Genomic DNA, 24237 nt, shown 5'->3' with positions numbered 1-24237 from the left:
TTTATTAGTATTTTTTATAACTGTTGAGACATTCTGCCTCTATTTAATGGCAAATAACCACAAAATAGCGTAAAGACAATGGCCACACTGTTTGAGTGGAGGTCTGCTTTGTAAATGAACCACAGTTTAAATGTTACCAGTCATATAAATAAAACACAAATAGCTCACCTCTCCTTTCTTTTTGTCAAAGTAGCTTTAATCGTCGTGAGAGTTGAAGACCCCTGAGTTAACCAGTGTAAAATAAACGTAAAATGCAGCAAAACTACATACACTTTGAAGATGACTGACCGGGAATAGGAAGGTGTGTGCAGCGCAATACTGTAACCTTTGTGGCGTTTTATAGGTACTGCTGGATTGACTCATTATGGCGTGTCTGTCCGCATGAGGCAGTATGAACTGTTTATGTAAACCAAAGCTCAACATGTCATCTACTTGGTACAGCGTTGCCAGATGGGAAATGATAAATTATCGTACCAGAAGCTTAAAATGATTGTATTTTGATGAAAACAGTTGTACACACCCGATTTGACGTTGCTGGGGACCATCTGCTACAGTGACACAGTACCACAGGCTGTATGTAGTATAACTAAGATGCAGTTTTACCTCGAAATAAACCAGTGGTTCTCATTTTCTGTCATGCTCCCACTGGGGGACAGAAATACTACTGAGAAACTGATAATATCTATTTATTTATCGGTACTGTACAGACTGAACTTGAAACTGAAACCAGCAAAATGCAACAAAATGGAGAGCAGTGAAGCATCCACGCCATGTATGTGTTGATAGCCAACTACTGAAGCGGTCAAATTATCGGGTTATGGGATTTTTGGAGCTTTTGGTCATACAGAGAGTGAAATAGGATAATTGCATAATGTGTTGTGTTGTGTTGCTATTGTACTGATCAGCAAAAGTCTATCCATTTCCAGTTCTGTGGTTATTGTCACATATTCCGTCTTTGCCATTGCTAGTACCATTCTGTGGTGGCATGACAAAAAAAAAGCCAAAAAGGGTTTGTCATATTTCCTGTTACTACAAAAACACTAATGGAAATTATGTGGAAATGTTGGGTTTCCAGTAGAAATGTTCATAACAATCGATCCATTGATTGTAAAGAAGTACAGTCAAACCTCAGTTGTCATGCGCCCGAATGATTTTTGTTGAATATTTTCTATCATTTTTAAAGGTTTGGTGTCAATATTGTATGTAGCAAACTAGTCCTGCGCAGTATTGCTTTGCAAAATTGAGTGCCCCAAAGCAAAACGCCGCCACTTTTGCTGACTGTGACTGCTAAATAACCCGCCATGGGGCCAAATAAAGTTGCAAGAGCCAGCAATTCCATAAAGGTGAGAAACATCTCGCCAGGATCTACGGGACGTCCGCGTCAACAATAAGTTCCATTCAATCGTTTTTTTTGTAATTATTTTGCATTGTTTTCTGCATGTAAAGCTGAAATTATTCGCGTTATGTGTTCATAAAACAAATTTATGGGAAGCTGAGCTACATCCACGCAGACTTTCACTACAGTATAAACAGGAAGTCCCAAATACAGACCCTCCCATTCCGTAAAGTAAAAAATAACTATGAATCATTGATTTGAATGTTAACTTTCCCCACAGTCGCTGTTGCCCATCCCCAATTTCCAGCTGTCAGAGCTTTTAGTATTGAACTTAAAGGGCTCCAATAGACTTTTACGGCTTGTAAGCCCCCCCACCAAGCCTTTTAATTAACCTGAAATGATTCAGCTCTAAGAGGGTGTGTGTGTGTGTGTGTTGGTGCTTCAGTTAGCTCATCACACATGTTTGTTCTGGGATTGTTTCAACACTTCCGGTGATGCTTTTCCAAAATCCTGCTCCTGACAGGGTCGCTTCCATGTGAAGCACAAACATTACTTAACGTGATTTGAGAGATTTGGATGTCTTCGAGATAAACGTCAATCAGAGAGCTCCTCTCGGGTGAAGATGTTTTAATCTTCTTTCACTTTAAATGTGTTTTGGTGGAATTTTTCTTTCACATAAGAGACAAGCGGTGTTTCACACCTTTTATCTATACGCTTTCACAGCATCACTGCAGCATCACAACAGATGGCTCTTTTTCGCATTCCTCCTCTACTCAAATATTGAAATCTAGATACAGTGTTATGTGCATTTTTAGTCATATATTTATTCTTTTCAAACCGTTTGTCCTCCATGCATTTCAATGTGTTTGCAAGATGGAGAATGCTGACATTATATGTACATCTCTGCACACCTTTTTCAGATATGTTTGTAAGGGTTCTGTGTGTATTTGGACCCCAGAAGCAGAGGGTGAGGCGATGGCTGAGAAAAAGTGTGCGGTCGTTATTGAAAATACAATAATTGCAAAACTACAGTGCATGAGAAAAAATTGAATAATACCCAAGCACCACGACAAGCATGACTAGAAAATACAAACAAAAACCACAAGGGCGAAGCGACGAGCTGAGCAGAATGGCGTCTTGAAGGACATAAAGTACTCGACAAACACGGTGGCTTAGCAAAACTGGCCGGAATAAAATATCCACAAAGGCAAAGAAACAAAAAGAAGTACCTTCGTACTTTGCTGTGTGTTTCTCACCTTGTTTATCAACGTTATGGCACCTTTTTACAGCCATATTCAATTAAAAGAGCACAGACTGTCTGAAAGCGTTTTCTCTAACACTCAGAAATACGCAGTGCGCTTGAACGCCCCATCAGCACAGGGCACACATTGCTTGTTAATTGTTCTGTGTGCATTCTATGAACCCCCCCCCACACACACACACACACACATAATAAAGATGATTAAAGGAGTCCCTGGCCAGCATCTGTCTATAGCACAGGTGTCAAACTCAAGGCCCGGGGGCCGGATTTGGCCCGCCATATAATTTTATGTGGCCCGCGAAAGCCTTGAAATAATGCATGTCAAAAGGACACTTATTTTAATATTTTAAAAAATATATTTGTATATATATTGTAATTTTGTTATTAATATTAATTTTGTCTTTACTTTTTTTACGCTTTTATACTATTGTAAAGTTATATTTATATTTTTGTATTTTTATATGTATGCTTTATTTATTTTATTTATATTTATTATTTATTTTATTTATTTATATTTTTATATTTTTATTTAGTTTTTATTTAAAATAAATGTATTTAAATAGTATAAATTTTTATATATTTAAAACATTTTCACAATAATTGAATTTACCATTACATTGACAATAAATAATAAAATAATATATTAAAGTACAAACTAAATTAATATTACTAACAAAAACAACTTTAAAAAGTATTTTTATAGAAAGACAATCTTTCTTGCTAAATGTATTTGTTGTCAATATTGACAGAAAACCTTATATTTTTTGTTGTCAAATCCAATTTAAAGTGACTTATTTTTTTATTATTAATGAAAAATTAATGTAATAATTAATTAACAAAATTCTGAAATAGAATTATACAAAGTGGCCCTCTGAGCATAACCATAACTGCGATGTGGCCCACGGTGAAAACGAGTTTGACGCTTCTTGAGACTTTTTTGGGGCACTCGACACCGCGGAATGATCCGCGGTTAAACGGACCAGTTTTGTTAGGCACACACGATAACCGAGACATATCTGTGGCATTTAAAACAACAGAGATAGAGAGAAATAAGGAATTGTCTTCGTCGCCGGCTTTTACAGAAAAATGTTTTGTAACATTATTTAGTCCATCAATAATGTGCTGCACCAACAAATGGCAAGCCATGATTCTTTGGAAGGCTTGGAATGACGTATATTGATTGGATGCCAAAAGGCCGTATTGTGAAAGTCACTGTACTTTCTAGGGCAAAGAATAACCTGGCATGATTTGGTAAACCGTGCGATTGGCTGGTGTCCATTCCAGGACCCCAGCCTAAAGTCAGCTAGCCCGCGACCCTAGTAAGGACAAGCGACATAGAAAATGGATGGAGGCCCTCACATCCTTTGATTTTTCTGTATGCGGCTATCGGTGGAAAGGTTTGGACACCCCTGCACTAGACTTTCTCCTGGGAGGAATTATTAAGAATGTTTTTTTTTTTTAATCATTATTAGATGCAGGTATAGCAATCACGCGCTGTACCTCGTATTTTAAAGTGATATACTGTTGCTGGAACTGAACTACTCACGATGTAATAGTGTACATGTTTGACGCCAGTACATCACTGCTACAACTCCTTTGATCAAAAGAAATGCTGTACTTCGGACTTCATAAATATTTTCCAACCGTTTTCTTTTCAGATCGGTGCATTCTGCACTGAAAGCAAGAAGCTGGTGGTCCATTCGTGGCAGAGTGAGGGATGTCTGTGTGACGAGCTCAGTGCAAAGGGCCCGAGCGGACAAGCCAGTGACACACACACACACACACACACACACACACACACCATGTGGCTGGCTACGTTTAAAGACCATCTGTTGCCTGCGCACCTGCTACACCAGCAAAGGACTGTTACCATCACCCACTGTGCTCTTCTCTGGTGGATATTATGCTCATGCTGGTCATTTACCAAGGCTACAAGCCAAAAGTTCTACCCGACGGTCACCACCCAGTTTGGGAAACTGAGAGGTCTGAGGGTCCCCGTGCCCAGTGAAGTGCTCAGGCCCGTGGACCAGTATCTGGGGGTCCCCTACGCCGCACCTCCGGTGGGAGAAAAGCGTTTCATGCCCCCAGATCAGCCCTCCTCTTGGTCGGGTATCAAGAATGCCACCCACTTCATGCCAGTGTGTCCCCAGAACATCCACAGCACTGTGCCAGAGATAATGATGCCCATATGGTTCACCTACAACCTGGACACAGTCGCCTCGTACATTCAAGATCAGAGCGAGGACTGTTTATATCTAAACATCTACGCTCCGACGGAGGACGGTGAGTTGATGTGCAGAATGATCCACTGATTGCGGCTTGTTTTTGATGACTGTTGATGACTTTTGATGAATGTGTGTTCATGCATGTGCATCTTGAGGCACCCTAAGGGGGATGGGAGGTGATGACAGGGGCCTGTGACTGACAAGGGTCCTACAAAATACAAAAACATTAGTTTTGACTGATCAAGTCATTAAACAGATACTTTTAGTAAGGTTTTGCCTCTGTGCCATAGGGTGTATGACCAATTAGGAAACTACAGTATAAGATTACTTTCCCTCTCGGCCCCATTAAGTGGAGTATTGCTGACATAAAGTAAGGTTTAGGTATTAGTCTGCTTCATCTGTACGGAATTTTCAATAAGCGTATCATATACTGTACTGACCGGCCACAACATTAAGAGCGTTTACATAATTAGATACAAGATACATAACTAGAAATGCACGGTTGTAGAAGAACACAATGTATTTTACCAGGAATCCTACAGTTGTTTTTGACAGTGGTTCTCAACTGGTTTGGCTGCGGGACCCACCATGACCCTCAGTGACACGCAGCGAACCAAATTGTGGAATATCATCTTATTTATTTAATAAATTCCATTAATTTATTTCAATTCGATATGTAAAAAGACTGTTTGCAACGGTTTAGAGAGCGCTAACTTTTGAACGTGTGGCAAGCATTATGTCTGTCCCGCCCTCTTCCTGCTCCGAGCATGTAAGCTGCGCCCCAGGTAACACGCAGAGCCTTTGCTTTTGAGCCCGTTGCACACCGTCCCTTCCTGAAAAGACATTAAAGTGCAGCTTGAATTTGAGGTAGTGCAAAATAACACGGTGTGCCAGCACAGAACAAGTCTCATGGTGAGTTCAGCAACAATACGTTTTTAGCCACAATTTCAAAACGATTTTGAAAAAAAAGTGTGTCCAAAGGTTGTCAGTACATGTTTTTTTCTGGTTTATGATATGGTATATTCTCGGTCCCCAATAGGTGGTCAGCTGAGCCCACCACATCTTTTCATCTGGGGCCAAACATCACCCAAATAATGAAAATAGACTTGCTTGTCCAGCACTTTGTTACCTGTGCTCCTCCATCAAACTAATGTCAGCTCAAATTTTGTGTAAGAATGAAGACGTTATGCTTCTTTTAGACAACACAAATACTGCAATATGCAAGGTCATTTATAGAAAAACTGCCATATTTATTTTTAACATTTTGGGTCGAAATACAAGTCAGCTAAAACATCATGTTCTCCTACTATCAACAACCAAAACAGGTTAGTGTTAATAAATTCACCAATAGCAATCTAATAAAATAATGCTGGCAACGATACGATTTAGAAAGCTACACATTTCTATGTGGCACAAACATCCGTATAAGAACCAAGTGCAGATATGAAATTATAAACCGGGCTCATGGAGCATACAGTATCTCGCGCCACTTATTACTGTGCTGCAGGTATGCTATCTGCAGCACATTAGATTAGATTAGATTATAAGTATTAAAGGAAATGATAATGTGATCAGTCCTGGGTGTACCCCACCTGTCGCCTGAAGTCAGTTTGGATAGGCTCCATCATACCCCCTCGACCCTAATGAGGAGAAGCGGCATAGCGGCATGGATGGATGGATAATGTGATCATGCATTAGGTAGTAATCCTGGTGCAGGTGTACGATGTTGTCTTTCACCACTGGGCCTCAAACTCGGGAGGGAAATGACTTTGGGCTTTTCTTTGCAAATTAAAAATTGCATTCACCTTACATTCTCTTTTGTATTTTATGGAACCCCATCCTTGTTGAGACAAGGCGTCTATTGGGGGCCAATTAGTGAGGTAGAGAAGTCAACTTTTGTCTCTTGCTGAATCCGTCCTGGTTTTACATGGAGTGGAGATGTGAAATAAGGCAGCCAGGGAATATTATGTATGTACATTATGCCCTGAATCTAAACAATATTATAATAATACTGGACTTTTTTGTAGTCCTAGTGCTGACAAATATACGTAAACTCTGCATTTCGTTGAGCTTACATATGAAACGCAGCTTTGTGGGAGCTGTGGTAGCCTAGCAACAGCACACAAACAGCATGCTTGACAAGAAGCCGTCCAAAATGGTGCGGTCCACATTTAATGAGGCCCTCAGTCTGAGTGCTAACTAAAGGTCTCCTCACCTGAAGCACGGCTTAATTAAACACTTGAATGCATGTTTGCATAATATATAGTTCAAAAGAAGAACACAAGATATTGGCCTGCCCTCATTTGTATTCATAGTATGTGCAAAATGCCCTCAGGTATGACATGATGTTGTTAGCGGCTTTTCCTTGCTTTTATCGCATAGTTGTCTGATAAACTGTATAACATCCTCTGATGAACCAATAGACCAATACAGCGGAACCTCAGGATTTGTTATAAGTTCTTTTCAAAAAGGTCCGTGGAAAACCCAAACGTACAAAACCGAGGAAATTTTTCCCAAAGAAAATTATGTAAATTCAATTAATTTGTTCTATATACCCAAAAGTATTAGCAAAAAATGCTTTTTATAGAGAATAAGAATAGTTTTACTTGCAGAAAACAATGCAAAAATAATTCTAAATGAGGAATGGATGGAACTTACATCCTGGGGAGATCAAATTCAAAAGTGTTTTCTCACCTTCTTCATCAAAGTTCCGCCACCCCATGGTGGTTTATTTAGTGCCGCACTCAGCAACGAGTACTTTGGTTGGCACTCGATTACACGAAATGATATAGTACAGGGCAAACGTCATTACTCACTATAACAATCGGTGTCATCTTAGAAAGAACGCTAAAATCATCACACAGCAACTTAACACAGCAAAGCATTTCATAATGAACTGCTTTGCTGGGAAGCAATGCATGATGGGAAGAAGTTAAAATAGTTGTTTTTTTTATTCTCAACTCGTATTGGTCTTGTATATTTCTTACCTACCTTTGCGTGTTGGCGTGTGATGATTTTAGCGTTCTTTCTAAGATGACACCGTGAGTCAGACTGTTGTATTGAGTAATGAATGACCTCCTGGGATTTCCGATGGGAACACAAGGTTGTCGTGAGTTGCCTTTTAACTTGTGATTGGCTCCTGACAAAGAAAAAGTCACCATTTCCTCACTGACTCATGAGCGGCACAGTATTTTAAACGATTAGTAGTGGTTCTGAAGTAAAGGAGATGTCACGAGATTAGAACATGGCCATAAATTTGAATGAAAACAGACAGAGTGCACAAAAACCAAGGCAAAACAACAAAAACTGGTTTGTATAAGGTTTGACTGTATGGAATCACATTATAGTCAGACCTCGGTTTTCATGCTCCTCAGTTTTCAAATGATTCGTTTTTTGTTAATAAAATTTTAACACTTTTGAATTCAAGCCCACCAGGATGTACGGGAAGTCCACATCAACAGTAGGTTTCATTCATCCGTCGTTTAAAATTATTTCACGTTGTTTTCTACGTGCAGAATTAGAATTAGTTTCCATAAAATGTATTTTTTCTGTCTGGAACAGATAAATTGGCTTTCCTATGGGAAAAGTTGCCTCAATTTTCGCACCTATTGGAGCGAATTAATAACGAAAACCAAGGTACCACTGCGATGATCACTTCTGACACTTTAACATTTGTATCGTCATCCTTATTATTGTGTACTGAGCGGCGGTGTACCCCATATTTTGCTGAGTACGGCAAAAATATAAGACACACTTCTCAGCATGATGCAGCAGAGTTCTGCACCGCTGCAAACCACAACCTATTGTTCAATAATTGCATCCATAACACATCAATACAGCCGCACGGTGGCCTAGTGGTTAGCATGTTGGCCACACAGTCAAATGGGTTCAAATCTCTGTTTGGGCAGTTTGCAGTTTGTGGAGTTTGCATGTTCTCCCCGTGCGTGTGTGGGTTTTCTCCGGGTACTCCGGGTTCCTCCCACATTCCAAAAACATGCATGTTAGGTTCATTGGTGACTCTAAATTGTCCATAGGTATGAATGTGAGTGTGAATGCTTGTTTGTCTATATGTGCCCCGAGGGTGAACCTCTCCATCATACCTCCCCAGCGAGGATCAGGGGCATAGAAGATGGCTGGATGGATACATCAATACAACCCTTGTATTGGATCTCATTAGCTTGTGTACCTAATATTGTATGCGTGTATTACACCACCCACTGTGACATACAAATCCAATCATCCCAAGCTCCAGCTCGTTCTTATTATTTAAACAATAATTCCCCGTGCAAACATGTATACATCACTGGCGTTTATGCAATGATGACATTCGTTATTCCGTTTATTTTCTGTGCCGCTTGTCTACACGAGGGTAATGCCGGAGCCTATCCCGGGTGACTTGGGACGAGAGGCAGGGTGCACCCCTGCAGGCCACATAATGATGTCATATTACAGTGAAAGGGCTAGGGCTGTCTTTTTGTGCATTATTTACGAATGTTTTTGTTTGCTTTGTTTGCTTGATTGTACAACATATTGAATGAGGAGCAGAGACCCCCCCCCCCCCCCCCCCCGCCCCTTCCCCACCCCCATGCATATTTTAATTCAATACTTCTGCTTTTGCCTTCATGTCATTTGCAGGGAGCCAACACAAGAAAAAGGGGGCATCTTTTTCCCACACTGAGACTCATATATCGGAAGGTATTTTTATGTATGATGCATACTTGTTCATCTGGATGTGTGAAGTACTTTCGTTTCACCTTCATTTCATTTCTGCTTGAGTTGAAATAACGCTGTATCATCTTGCTTCACACATGCTCAAAACACATTTTTAGGAGTGCTCAGGGACTTCAGGGGAGGCACTTGAAAGCAGCTTGAAAAAACAAAGAAGACAAATATTTAAGGTATCATCAAAAGCAGAAAATGACATAAAATCGGCTCCAACAATTTTACAATACAATTTGAGGCGTCCATCCATTTTCTAGGGTCACGGGTATGCAGGAGCCTATCCCAGCTGCCTTGAGGTCGCCAGCCAATAGCAGACAATTTGAGACAGTAATGCTAATTTCATAAAGACCTTGGGATGGCTATTCTAATTGTCATTAAAAAGAGATATGCATCATTTGCTGTTGAATCGGGTTAAAAGTAGCCTACAATTTAAGTGTGAATGGCGGGAAAAAATGGCACTGTTTGTGGTGTAGGAGAAGCACCGGCCGTTTTATGCTGTGCACTAAACCATTTAATAGAAAAATAACCCATTTTTTACACACTTGGAGATAACTCATGCTTTCATAGTGTGGTGCCTTCCTGCCCAAATCCGTTGTCTTCACACATTTAAGCCACGCATTTAAGCTTGTGCATCCATGTGATGCTGAGCTCTCAAATTCCATATTCATCCCAGCTGAGGCTGAAGTCATATCAGTATTTTGTACGCCCCGGTTCTCATGGGATTTGTTTTTGGTCAAAAATGTTTGCCAAAAATTTGCCACAGCTTTTTGTACACGGTTGTCACGCAATATTCCACGTAACAAACAAGTCAGTTTGCGCTGTGCTGTATCGAGTTCCAGAACAAAGCACCCTACGCGTTGCTGACCCACAGTTTTTTTGTTGAGTGTAACTGCTAAATAACCCGCCATGGGGCTACAAAAAGCTGCGAGTGCCACTGCGATTTGATAAAGAAGGTGAGAAACACTATTACGAACTACTAACTGCTATTACTACCGGTACTTATTGTCCGCATCAACAATAACTTCCATTTATTCATCATTTATAATTATTTCACAATCTTTTCTGCACGCAAAAGTATAATTATTCTCTTTATTATGTATTTTTTGTTCATATTTTTGGGTGTCTGGAAGGAACGAATTGGATTTGGATGGGAAAAATTGCTTTGGTTTTCATACTAACTCAGTTTGTAACAAGCTAGTCTGTTGCCCAAAATCGAGCGCCCAACAAAGCACCCTGCGTCTCACCGACTCACTTTGTTATTGAGTAGAACTGCTAAATAACCCGCCGCTGTTTTTTATATACCGTCTCGGTTGTCATACAATATTCCACGTAACAAACTAGTCTGTGTGCCCGGTACCGTATCAGTCCACAAAATCGAGTTCCCTACACGTTGCTGACTCACTGTGCATTTTTTGTGTGAGTGCGACTGCTAAATAACCCACCATGGGGCTAAAGAAAGTTGCCAACAATTGATAAAGAAGGTGAGAAACACTATTGAATTCCATCTCACCAGGATACGCTGGAACAGAAAGTTCCAATAAGTTCCATCCATTTGTCATTCATAATTATTTTTGCAAGGTTTTCTGCATGTGAAACTATAATTATTCTCTATAAAATGTATTTTTTAAGATCTTTGGGTATCTGGAATTGTTTTAATTGAATTGATGTTTTTTTCCTATGGGAAAAATTGCTTCTCTTTTTATACGTTTCAGTTTCAGACCCTTTGGAACAAATTTAGAATGGAACCTGAGGTACCACTGTACCGGAATGACTACTTTAAAAGCATAAGTAACGAGCGTCATAGCTGCTTTAAGACCTGCTGCGAGTTTAATTCATACACTTGCCTCTGAGTGTATTTTACCATGTTTTTTTTTTTGTTTTTTTTGGTGTTATCGCAGCTTCCCAACTATTAATCTGCCACCTCGGCTTGCTTCTGTCCGCAGTGTGTAACCATACCTCACACAGTTGTAATACAAGTTTCTAACAGGGTTCTGTTCCTCTTACACCGTTCCTGGCGCTTTTGTTTGCTCACAGTGTGTGTGTGTGTGTGTGTTGACTTTGCAGATATAAGGGACTCAGAAGCTCGACCTGTGATGGTATACATCCACGGAGGCTCCTATATGGAAGGCACTGGGAACATGATGGATGGCAGCGTGCTCGCCAGTTATGGGAACGTCGTTGTCGTCACGCTCAACTACAGAATTGGAATATTAGGTGATGAAAACGTCTCAGTGTGCTAACCTTTAATGGTGTTTCATATGGCTAATTAGTTTGATCAAAGAGAGAGTAAACTTTAACACTGCTAATTCATTTCCACTTAAATCGCTGGAAGAGACATTAGACTATAAGAAAAACACAGATGGATTGATTTGCATACAAATGCTGTCCTCAGAGGAAAAGTGCTATCAAGTATTATCACAGCATAGCATTTTTTTGTGCACACATTGTTTCATTGTGAAAGCTTGACATGTGTATACATGTACATAATTAGCAGCCTGGTCATTGAAGTATTCACAAGAACTCACAAGGTCAGGATAATTTGCTGCCCTCGTGTTTAGCATTCAGAAGCCGTGTGTTGTTCCAGCGCAGGACCGGGGGAATAAGGAACAGGATCAATTCTCAGCACCGGCGACCTCTGTGTGGTTTTGTGAAATGAATTAAATGAGACAAGTCCGGTAAAGGATTTATTTATTTATGCACATTGAATGTTATGAAGTCACTCTTGCGAGGAGGGCATTCAGGTTTGATGAGCAGACTCTGTGTGATAACTGCCGGAGGCGACTGTTGCAGTGGTCAAGACACTGCAGGAGACGGAAAAGGCATATTTATATCAGGGGAGAAGTTGGATTGCTTCTTTTGACTGTGACTGCTTCTGTTCTGTCTCCATTCGCCAGGCTTCCTCAGCACTGGAGACCAGGCTGCAAAGGGAAACTATGGACTCCTAGACCAGATTCAAGCTCTCCGCTGGATCAGTAAGAACATCGGATACTTTGGAGGGGACCCGGGGCGCATCACTGTTTTTGGGTCTGGAATTGGGGCTTCCTGCGTAAGCCTCCTCACACTATCCCACCACTCAGAAGGTACGGTTTGCCTTTTGCATTCATCTCATGTCATTTTCATCATTTTTGCATCATTACACATCTTTTAAGTAATGTAAATGTGATGTATATTTATGACTATGCATTTGTCGCATTACATTTGCACAATCTGCTCTGATTTTGCACAATTTACGGTATGTGTTGTATGGACAGTGGCACCTCGATTTTCATTATTTGTTACAAAAGGTCCAACAGAAACTGAAACGAGGCAATTTTTCACATGGGAAATAATGTAAATCCAATCAATCCGTTCCAGACACACAAAAACATGAACAAAAATACATTCATAGAGAATAATTATAGTTTTACACGCAAAAAACAATGTGAAATCATTATAAATGATGAATGCATGGAACTTATTGTTGATGCGGCCTTCCCGCACATCCCGCACATCCTGGCAAGATCAAATTCAATAGTGTTTCTCACCATCTTCATCAAATCGCTGCCTCGTTTTTTTTTTTTATTAATTCGTTCCAAAATGTCAGATGAAAACCAATCGCATGAAAACCAAAGCAATTTTTCCAATAAGAAATCATCTCAATCCAAGTAATCTGTCCCAGACACCCAAGAAATGAACAAAAAATGCATTTTATCGAGAATTATTATGGCTTTACAGACAAAAAACAATGCAAATAATTATAAATGAGGAATGAAATGGATAAATGAACATTTAACATCACTTTTACCTGAAATTCTTGCTGGCAAAGAACGCCAGAAGCGGAGAGGCAGGAGGGGAGGGGAAAGAGAGAAGGAAATACACACCAACAACAACTGCTCAACATCTTCAATCGCTGCGATCTGTGTTTCTTTAAAGCCTTTACGCCTTTCGCAACATTAGCTTCTTTGATTCATTTTTCTTTGGCAGGATGTAATTTATTGTTAATGCAGGCTTGTACAACCTGGCAAGATTGGCCACGTGGACGCCATATTCGTCCTTTGCAATGACTTCTTTCTTGAATTCAATCATGTTTCTCACCTTTTGTAACAAATTGCTGATCCTCGCAACTCGGGATGTCCGATAATATCGGCCCACTGATATTATTGGCCCGATATTGGCATAAAAATGTAATATTTTCCCTACAATGAAAGCCGATATAGCCCTTTAAGTGCCAAAGTCGCAACATCGCTGAATTTGCTGCTATGGTGCCTCGTGTAGCTAATATTTTTACACCAGGAGATGGCGGACATCTCTGTAACTTCAATCTGAGCGTCATTTGTCGGCATGTTTCTGTGCACGCGGTGGGGGGGTGGGGTGGCGGTAATAATGTGGAGGATCGCCGAGGTGACGGCGGGCGGACGCGGTGCTGGACTCTTCGGCAGAGGGTGGGCAGCTGCCGGATTTCTTGGGTGTTTGCGCGAGTTGTGCAGTGTTGATTGCAGCCACGTCGCGAAGCTAATGCTGATGCTGTATCAATTGCTATAGATAGATAGATAGATACCGTAGATAGACAGATTGATAGAAAATCGGAAATTGAGAATCGGACAGTATTGGCATATCAGATATTGGCAAAAAAGCCCATAATGGACATTCCTACGCGCACATTCTTTGGCGCCATGACAGGTTATTAAGCAGTCCCACTCAATAAAAGATGCATGGACAGTGAGTCATCAACGCGTAGGATGCTTTGTTGGAGCATTTGAGTCCGTGGAATGACACGGTACAAGGCAAACACACTAGTTTGTTACTTGCATTGTTGGCCAGTAACTGAGACGGTGGATGAAAACCGGGGCATTTTTTCAACATTTCTATCAATCTATCAGCGGAGATTTGTCACAAAGTGGTCAATGATGAAGACGGAATATAAAAATAAATGATATTGAATATAAAATGGAACATAAATAAGAATTAATCATGTTGATATGGGAGTTAGATAAAGTGTCTCTTAGGAGAATATATGATTTCTTTTGTAATCAATCTAATCAGCCTGAAAGCTATTCTTCTTTAAATGTCAAGGCCTGTGGGGAATATAATGTCATCCTTTTCAGCCACGAACTGCATACCCATTGTTACTTTTTTATTCCGAACAGTTGATTTTGCATTCTTTCCATCCTAGTTTTTAACCTATTTGACACAATTGTTTGTAGAGTTTAAATTTCAGTGAAGGCTGTTAAATGCTGCAATTGATGAAATGAGGGTTATAATTTTACTTAAAACATCACAGCATGAACATCCTAGCCTAGGATAGGCTCCTGCTCACCCATGACCCTGATGAACACAAGCAGTATAGAAAATGGATGGATGGATGGATGGCTGGACATTAAAGCATATGATAACAATTCCCTGATACCATGGAAGTTGATAGCATAGAGATGACAGAATGTCTGAATAAAATAAAAACTACACGTCATTTTTGAGATATTGTCAAGCATGGGTCTCAAACTCAAAACACCTGGGGGCCGCCGCAGGTAGAGTCTGGGTGAGTTATAAACACCAAACAGTACATGTTTAGAGTTAACGTAGTTGTTGTACCCTATAGTAGTAGTAGTTTCCTAGGTGTGTTTACTTACCTGTTATTACTTGTTATGACCTGTTTTTACCATGATTGTAGTTAGTGTGCTGTCAAGTGTCCCCACACCCAACCCCACCCCCACACTGTGAGTTCGGCGTAGGCTGTTAGCCCATTTAAAGAGCCTCCTCCTTTACACAAACTGAAGTGTCTCTGACCACTACACTGTAATTAAAGGCAGCAAATTCCAGATGCCCATGATTAATAGTTATGCAGTAATGTTGTTTTCAAGAGTAGAAAATCAGTGTTTCAACCACACTATGACAATAAGTACAGTACCTTTACAACACACCCATTTGGTGCGCACTTTATCCAATGCTAGAATCAAAGGAGTGTGTTTTAGTTGTTGCCTATTGGGAGCTTTCGTCCTCCCCTTGAAGCTGGCCAGAATCACAAGCGGGGCAGCTATGGTGTTTTCATCAATGACATACACTACACTGAGGCTGCGGCAACCGTCCTTTGTGAGGGTTCCATTTGAAGCCCTGGCTGGGCTGCAGCACATGTACAAAGGCTTCTAGGATGCTTTGAAGCAGGCAAGATAGCAAGTGGTCCAAAAAATGTAAATAAATGACGCGTCGGAGGAAGAAAGTGACGCTATTCCAGCAAAAACTCCTAGAACTTAATCTGTGACTCCATATACATCACTTGTCATCGGAGATTGACTGCTGTTTTTGTATTTTTTGCTGTGCCTTGCCACTGCAGACACAACAGAGAGGAACATGCCAAAAAAAAATGTGTGGACAGGGCCTTAGTGCTCTAATTCAACAACTGCTGTCTAAAAGATGTTATTTGCAATCCACACAGGTATCATACAATCATAGTTGCACATTACATACAGACACATAGTCGGCAAGGCAAAAGCGTATTAGCCACTACTCCAGTATGCTCTGTATCACTCAACTGCGTCACAAACTCTGAATGAAAAAGTCCAAGGCCAAATATTTGTCCCCGTCCACCCATGGGTGTCACGCTGCATGTAAAGATTCACTAGAGCAGCTTGTTTTTATATCAATATCGCCATAGAAGGCTTTGACGTCGCACAGTGGGCAGCGGTGCGCGTGCTCCGCTGCTTGTTAGAGACACGCAATCAAACACTTTGATGTCACGGTACATGCGTGAGTAATGGATGAAGGGGAAACTTCACCTTCACCACCTTACTGAAACAATGCTGCAAACTGTTCATTAGTTTGCATTCATTTGCACCCAGCGGTGACGGCACATGCATCAAACACAAGGATCAACATAGAGATGTGTTATTATTTACATCATGAAATTAAACAAGAAGGAGCCATCGTTCTTCTTTAGCATTTTATTTCTCCCAGCTTCTATCATTGAAGCCTCAGCTGTATTCCTGACTAATATTCAATGTCCATGACATGTAGGCTGCCTTAGCTTTTGTTCACCTACATATTCCGCTTACAAGCCTTTGATATAATCATGAATAGCAATTACTTTAAATCAGTAAGGGCAGGGTGTCCTTAAGGTTTGTGCCAAATGATAATAGGACTCATGTAGATGAGATGAAAGCACTAACCACTGTTCCCTTGGCTTCCCTTTGTGGTTTTTTGTTCGCAATTCTCTGCTCCAAGGTTTGTTCCACAGAGCCATCATTCAAAGCGGTTCAGCGCTGTCCAGCTGGGCTGTCAACTACCAGCCAGTCAAGTACACTCGCATGCTGGCCGAGAGGGTGGGGTGCAACGTGTTAGACACCGTGGACATGGTCTCCTGTCTGCAGAAGAAGACGGCCAAGGAGCTGGTGGAGCAAGACATCCAGCCCGCCCAGTACCGCGTGGCTTTCGGCCCTGTGATCGATGGAGACGTCATCCCTGATGACCCGGAGATCCTGATGGAGCAGGGAGAATTCCTTAACTATGACATCATGCTTGGTGTCAATCAGGGTGAGGGACTGCGCTTTGTGGAGAACGTGATGGACCTTGAGGATGGCGTGTCCGGAAGCGACTTTGACTTTGTCGTGTCCGACTTTGTGGACAGCTTGTACGGCTACCCTGAAGGGAAGGACACGCTAAGGGAGACAATTAAATTCATGTACACAGACTGGGCTGATAAGGACAATCCAGAAACAAGGAGGAAGACCTTGGTGGCCCTGTTCACGGACCACCAATGGGTGGAACCGTCGGTGGTGACGGCAGACCTGCACGCCCGCTACGGGTCCCCCACATACTTTTACGCCTTCTACCACCACTGCCAGAGCCTCATGAAGCCTGTGTGGTCCGATTCAGCGCACGGAGATGAGGTGCCTTACGTGTTTGGCATCCCCATGGTTGGCCCAACTGACTTGTTCCCCTGCAACTTCTCCAGGAACGACATCATGCTCAGTGCCGTGGTTATGACTTACTGGACCAACTTCGCTAAGAGTGGGTGAGTAACAGCAACAGCAACCCTTAAATGTAGCTCAATTATAATAGCTGGTTCAATCTCATTTAGTCTCTTATTTTACAGTCCAGTTCTCTTAAATCGCCTGATTTCGATTGTGCGGCTCTTATTTATTTGGACACTTCCAACCTTGTGCTACTTCATCACCGTGATTAAAAGACTAGCATTCCTCAGGAAGTAGTGTGCCTAATTAAGGGCAGTCTTAACTCTCGCTGTCATTCTTGTAGCCTTAACTCCCTTTCTTCTTTGCTAGTTCACACGCACTCACACATGAAGAATGGCGCAATTTTAACCAGTTACTGTCAACGCAAGAAATTGGATCCATCCTTATTTTCGCTGCTCATACTGTACAAACATTTGGACTTACATGCATATTTTGAACCAACACTCACCAGCCTTTCTATACCTCAAGGTATAGCAGGTGTGTACAAAGTCGAGTCACGGGGGCCTTTTGCGACCCTCGAAATTCGAATAGGCCCAGTTACAGAAAATTTCCGAGGTAATTTTAGCTATCTACTTTCCTTTTCTCAGAGAGCACCACATGTATTTAATGTTTTGTTGTTTCCAGCTTATTCGTCGCGCTATCCTCTCACTGCGTTTCTCTCTTATTTCCCCGTATCTCTCACTCATCTCCTTTTCTCGCCATCCATCACACCTGTCTCTCTTTTTTCCACATTTCACTCGGTCTTCCGCGTCACTCATTTCACTTCTCTCCTCTCTCGTCTGTCTCTGTATTTGCAGTTGATTTGATTGGCTGAGTACCATCACATGAGATGGCTTACCTTGCATGCAGTTAGTCAGATGATTTCCTAAACTGATCAACCAGTACCGTAAAGTCTAAAAAAGCTGCCCCGTTAATTTCTGGTGTATAAGTTGCTGCTTTTTTCTTATACTTTGAAGCCTGCGGCTTACGCAGCAGTGCGGCAGTTCTAATCTTGTGATAGCTCCTTTACTTCAGGGCTACTACTAATCGTTTAGATCCTGTGCCACTCATCAGTCTGTCACCACCAAACTTGGTACACACCTTTAGGGGAACAACAAGCACATGTATGTAAAATCTGAGCAGGATTGGATGGACAATATGGCCGCCATCAAGCAAAGATTAGCAACTAACTCAGTCGTTGACCATTTGTGTAATGATTGTAAACCTTTGAGGATGTGTGTGTTACATGTAGACTAGTCTTCCGTGCAAGTCTTCCAAAGTCTGTATGGCACAACCCATAGGGGGCGCCACAGATGTCATTTACAGTGTCATTTTCAGGGCCAAAACTATATAGCATTACTGGATAAGTGTCACATGTACGAGTGACAAGTATTACATTTTAGGGTACCACACAAGGGCCGCACAGTGACAAATTAAAAGATGCAAGAGCCACTTTGATTTTGTAAACCAACACATGCAGTTTACAAAATACTATGAAGTTTTATATATATATATATATATATATATATATATATATATATACAGTATATGCTGCAGCTATACAGTGAAAAAGGTGAAAAAGCGGACTGTCAGTAAGAGCTTTGGTCTTTGCCCTCATTTTTGCTTTTTTTTGTTTGTTTTTCATAATATTCTGACTTTAAAAAATTGAAAAACGACTATGAAAAATAAAAAATCTTTAATATTTCCACTGTATGCTCTCATAATATTTTGAGTCTGTTCGAAATTGAAATATTTTTTTCTCGTTAGAATCGGACTTTTTTCTCGTGATATTTTCACTTTATTCTCATAAAATTACAGCTGTTTTTTCCATTTCTGCCGTAGTTTTTATTTTTTTTTATTTCATGACTTCATTCCTATAATATTTTTACCTTATTCCCATAATATTATAACTTATTCCCTCATCTACCTTTCCAGAAATTACAGTATTATTTTGTTTTTTGTTTCTTATGATAGTACAACTATAAAAAAAATGTATTTTTCTTTAATACTTCAACTTTATACTACTAAAATGAAATTATTTTTCTTTCTAATATTACGACATTATTCTCGTAAAATTTAAAAATCTCGTGAAAAATCAACTTTTTCCTGTTCGATTACTTTTTTCTCTTAATATTTGGACTTCTTGTAAAATTACTGCTGATTTTTCCATTTGTCTTTTTTTTTTGGTCAGTTTTCTTGTTAAATTCTATTTTTAGAATGTGCCGCAGGTCGCAAATGGCCACTATAAAGGTACAATGACCTGCAGGTTTAGTTTTAGGATCAAATTGACTATTTCATATGTTTGTATGTACAAATTCAAACTTTAAAAATGTAAAAGCCGTTCCTCTGTGAAGAAGATGCAAACATGTATTCAAAAGACTACAGCAAGCGTCTGCTGTATTTAATGAATATCAGCATATGAATAAAGTTGTCCATGAATACTCAACCAGGAAGAAAAGGCAGCACAAACTGTATGGTTGTGGGCTAACGTGTAGGAGTGCAGCATCAAGGGGATACTGAGTCCTTGAGGAGAGGCGGTGATATTACACAATCCCAGTCCTACTTGGTTATGTTTCTGCTTGTTTTGATTATGCCAACGCTGGAATTGTGGGCTCAACATCAACGTACTGTGGCAACATTGTTATACGCTGTTCCCAGTTGCAGCCATGAATTATAGTACACGGGTGGCACAGTCGTTAGTTCCCCTTTGTCAACCATGTTTATTTACTGCTCCTAAAGGCGATCTGTCTTGGAAAACGCTATGAGAAGATGGAGTATACTGGATGCACAATTGGGCACAGTCACGCTGGAGTAGAAAAGGGCCTTCCCTTTGACATGTGCACACTGCAAATATTCCAATCCAAGCAAGATTAAATACCATATTGACCAGAACCACTAGTCTGTAAAACCTCAATGGTTTCAGTTTGACAGCTCGACGCAGGCAACGTCTATCGATGGCAGCGTGTTTGATCACTCCCTTGTCAAACCTATCGGTGTTCTTTCTTTACACGCTTTGCCTACCTGTCACTGGCGGCAGCTAGCTAGCCAGCCAGCTAGAATTATCCACCTAGCTTCTAGTCTTCGTACTCCAAATGTGACTTTTTACCACAGTGACATTTTGTTTAAAAAAAAAAAAAAAGCAATGTGGTTAGTTCGGAGCTCGTTTTTGTCCCACGGGGAAGTGGATATCACGGTCATGGAGTACATGCTAACTTTTTCAAGTGTCACTGAACAATTATGTTCTCTTGTTGTCAATATACTATTTATGTCTTGTCCTGAAAACACTCTTTATGTGTGTGTGTTTGTTTTTTTTTTTTACTAAACACAACATAACGTAAACACAATGGTAGGGCTCTTTGAACGGAATCGTAGAATTGGCCAATGAAAACGGAATTTACTGTTAAACACGTAATCTCTTTTATTTCCTCTTTTTTCCCTTTTTTTCTCTTTTTTTCCTTTTTTGTTCCCTTTTTTTCTTTTTTCCTTTTCTTCCCTTTTTTTCCTTTTTTTCCCTTTTCCCTCCCTTTTTTTCGTTTTTTCATTTTTTTCCCTTTTCTTTTTTCCTTTTTCTTTCTTTTTTCCCTTTTTTCCCTTTTTTCCTCTTTTTTCCTTTTCTGTTTTTCCCCTTTTTTTCTTTTTTCTTTTGTCTTTTTTTCCTTTTCTTCCCTTTTTTTTCCTTTTTTTCCCTTTTTTTCCTTTTTCCCCCTTTTTTCCCTTTCTTCTTTTTTTCCCTTTTTTTCTTTCTTATTTTTCCCCTTTTTTCCCTTTTTTTTCATTTTTTTCTTCTTTTTTCTCTTTTTTTCCTTTTCTGTTTTTCCCCTTTTTTTCTTTTTTCTTTTGTCTTTTTTTCCTTTTTTTCCCTTTTTTTCCTTTTCCCCCCTTTTTTCCCTTTCTTTTTTTTCCCTTTTTTTCTTTTTTTCTTTCTTATTTTTCCCCTTTTTTCCCTTTTTTTTCCTTTTTTTTTTCCTTTTTTTCTCTTTTTTTCCCTGGGAAAAAATGAGGAAAAAAAGGGACAAAAACCAACAAAAAAAAACGCGTAATCTCACGGAAAGGGACATAGTGTGAATGAAATGATGTCATCGTGAGGAGAGGGAAGGTATTTCAATCGCGCTGGAATCCCAACAGAAGCCAGATAACTTTGAGTGTTTACTGCAGATGAATGTTGACTGTTGCTGTGTTGACTTAAGTTCTTCTTTCAATGTTGTTACTTTAGGGATCCCAACAAGCCCGTCCCCCAGGACACCAAGTTCATTCACACCAAAGCCAACCGCTTCGAGGAGGTGGCCTGGTCCAAGTACGACCCCTACGACCAGCTCTACCTGCACATCGGCCTCAAGCCTCGCATCCGTGATCACTACCGCGCCACCAAGGTGGCCTTCTGGAAACACCTGGTTCCGCATCTCTACAACCTCCACGACATGTTCCATTACTCGTCCACCACCACCAAGGTCACGCCGCTGGATCCCACTCAGTCCACCGGCAAAAGATCCGGCGGCACGGGCAGGCCTCCTCTGTCCACGGGCCAAAATAGTGATGAGAGCGGGCGAGAGATGGGTCCTCTGATCATGCCCAACCCCAGAGATTACTCCACCGAGCTCAGCGTCACCATTGCCGTCGGGGCTTCTCTGCTCTTCCTCAACGTGCTGGCCTTCGCCGCTCTCTACTACCGCAAAGACAAACGCAGCCGCCAGGAAACGTCCCAGCAGCCCAGCCCTCAGCGCGACAGCAAAGGAAACAACGTGAGCCATGCCGCCACTGTGGACGAGACCCTGTCCAGGAACCAGTGCGAGGCCCTCCACAATCCTATCCACGTGTCTCCCACCTTGGACTACTCTCTCAGCCAGCGCCGCTCTCCTGACGACATCCCGCTGATGACGCCCAACAATATCACCATGATCCCCAACTCGCTGATGGGCCTCTCCAACATGAGCCCATATAGCACCTTCCCAGCTGGCTACAGCTCTGCAGGCCTGCCCAGCACCCACTCCACCACGCGGGTTTAAAACCCTGTCACGTACACAAAAACACAGAAATGTACAGCTGTATTTAAGATGTTTAGATGAAATAGGAATGTTTGTTTTTCTTCTACAAGCAACTTTCCAGCATCCTGCCTTTGCTCTGTCATAACAGGAAGTCTTAGAAGGGGAGTCATTTTTATGTTGGACGACGGCAGGAAAAAAGAAAAAAAAATCTATCATTTCCCACCTCGGCTTTTTTGGAACTTTACCTGGAATGAACTAATGATCATGTTTATACGGTTGGATTTGTATGGGAAGCGCTTTCTTAATGTCTATTTTGATCAAGTGGAGTTACTGGATGTCACAACTCATCACGGGGATGTGATGTGCGGAGAAAAAGCAGTATTATCAAGCTATTTTATACATATTTCTCATTGCTTCTTATGAAAATGTATTTTTACTGCAGTTCCTTTACAACACCTTCACTTAATGAAACTGTACTGGAGTACAGGTCCACATGAGCAAGAGTACCTCCAAACGACATGACAATTTATATTAGGGCACCCATGCAGGGTGGCGAGTAGGTGTGCTACAAAAATGTAAATTAGGCATTCTTATAAAAAAAAAAAAAGTGTTTTGCATATGTAGTGGTGTGTAATTTATTGTAGTCTATCTGAATATCTTTGCTACCTTTTTCCTTTCAAGTACTTGTTCCTTTGCTTAATACATGGCAAGAATATAACCTCTGCTTCACGAGAAAAACTCTTTAGGCTTGAAATGTGTTTTCTCACTCTAACAAAATCCTAATTCTTTTGCTTGTTTGTACAGAATAACATTTTATTGTTATTTCTTATGAATATTTTAAACTCGACACGAGAAGATACCTGTAATTACATTGTAATTGTATGTATCCCAACGCAGTTGCTGGCATTAAAAATGCGGTTTCGGAAAAGATACGTGTCACTGCTTTTCGAAGTGGTTTGGACTTCGGGCATAACGACATCAGTCCCGGGTTCTCTTTTTTCTTTCTCAAGGACATGATGGACTTTAGGCTTTCAGTTCTTTCAACCAGTCATAATGTGATTTAACCTATTAAACGATTTTTCCAACTAAAGATGAGTCTTGTCAGAAACATTCATTGTGATGTCTTCCAGGAGAGTTACGGTACATGATGCACTTATGTGAAATGTCATGCCGTTTTATTGCTGGGTCGCAGGTGATGTGACAACCGGTTGCAGTTGTCACAGGCGTATTTGTAGCGAGACGTCAGGTGAAGTCAGGGCACGTGAAAATCGGTCAAACAGGGGTTTTGGAATACCTTATTGCTGAGATAGTCCATCATAAAGCGAAAGAAAGTTCAAAAAACACTGAGAAAGGTGGCTGCTGAACCTGTCTCTCTTGTCGAGTGGAGTTTCAGTGACAACAAACAACATTTCTACCGAAACTAAAAGTTAAAATATTGTTGGAACTTGAAAATATGAAATGCCGAAAGAATAGCCTCACATTTTTTCATACCGTTTCATCTAAAAGTTCCAACAGTAAAAGTGCCGATTTATTCAATAATAAATGTGGTTAGTGGGGGGGTTCGTACATTATGGCGATCTAATTTATCTTATTTATGATGTATTGTGTAAAACTAAGACATGAATAACATCAAATTAAAAACACAAAATGAATGCCGACCCACCATCCACCAGTTCCAGCCAAGTTTTTCCAGAGAGATGATTACATCTCTGTTTGACGTGTGTGGTAACAGGCAGTGTGCTAGCATGAATGAACTTGAGACAAATGTGCACATTAGTACTCAATAAGT

The 24237-nt window shown here is 40.7% G+C and overlaps 1 protein-coding gene across 1 annotated transcript in view; it reads left to right on the top strand.

Annotated features, from left to right (window-relative positions):
• nlgn3b (neuroligin 3b) overlaps nucleotides 1-23548 on the top strand; it is a 28695-nt gene extending 5147 nt beyond the window's left edge. The window contains exons 2-7 of the mRNA XM_054755325.1: nucleotides 4256-4880; nucleotides 9458-9517; nucleotides 11609-11758; nucleotides 12439-12624; nucleotides 16739-17528; nucleotides 21680-23548. Coding sequence (XP_054611300.1) covers nucleotides 4400-4880; nucleotides 9458-9517; nucleotides 11609-11758; nucleotides 12439-12624; nucleotides 16739-17528; nucleotides 21680-22469 — 2457 coding nt within the window. The 5' untranslated portion in view covers nucleotides 4256-4399 and the 3' untranslated portion in view covers nucleotides 22470-23548. The remainder of the gene's footprint in view (nucleotides 1-4255; nucleotides 4881-9457; nucleotides 9518-11608; nucleotides 11759-12438; nucleotides 12625-16738; nucleotides 17529-21679) is intronic.
• Nucleotides 23549-24237: the final 689 nt, after the last annotated feature.

This window comes from Dunckerocampus dactyliophorus, chromosome 16 (assembly GCF_027744805.1).
Source record: "Dunckerocampus dactyliophorus isolate RoL2022-P2 chromosome 16, RoL_Ddac_1.1, whole genome shotgun sequence".
In the NCBI taxonomy this organism is placed as follows: Eukaryota; Metazoa; Chordata; class Actinopteri; order Syngnathiformes; family Syngnathidae; genus Dunckerocampus; species Dunckerocampus dactyliophorus.
The sequence above is the reverse complement of the archived record's forward strand: the minus strand, read 5'-3'. Positions and strand labels throughout refer to the sequence as shown.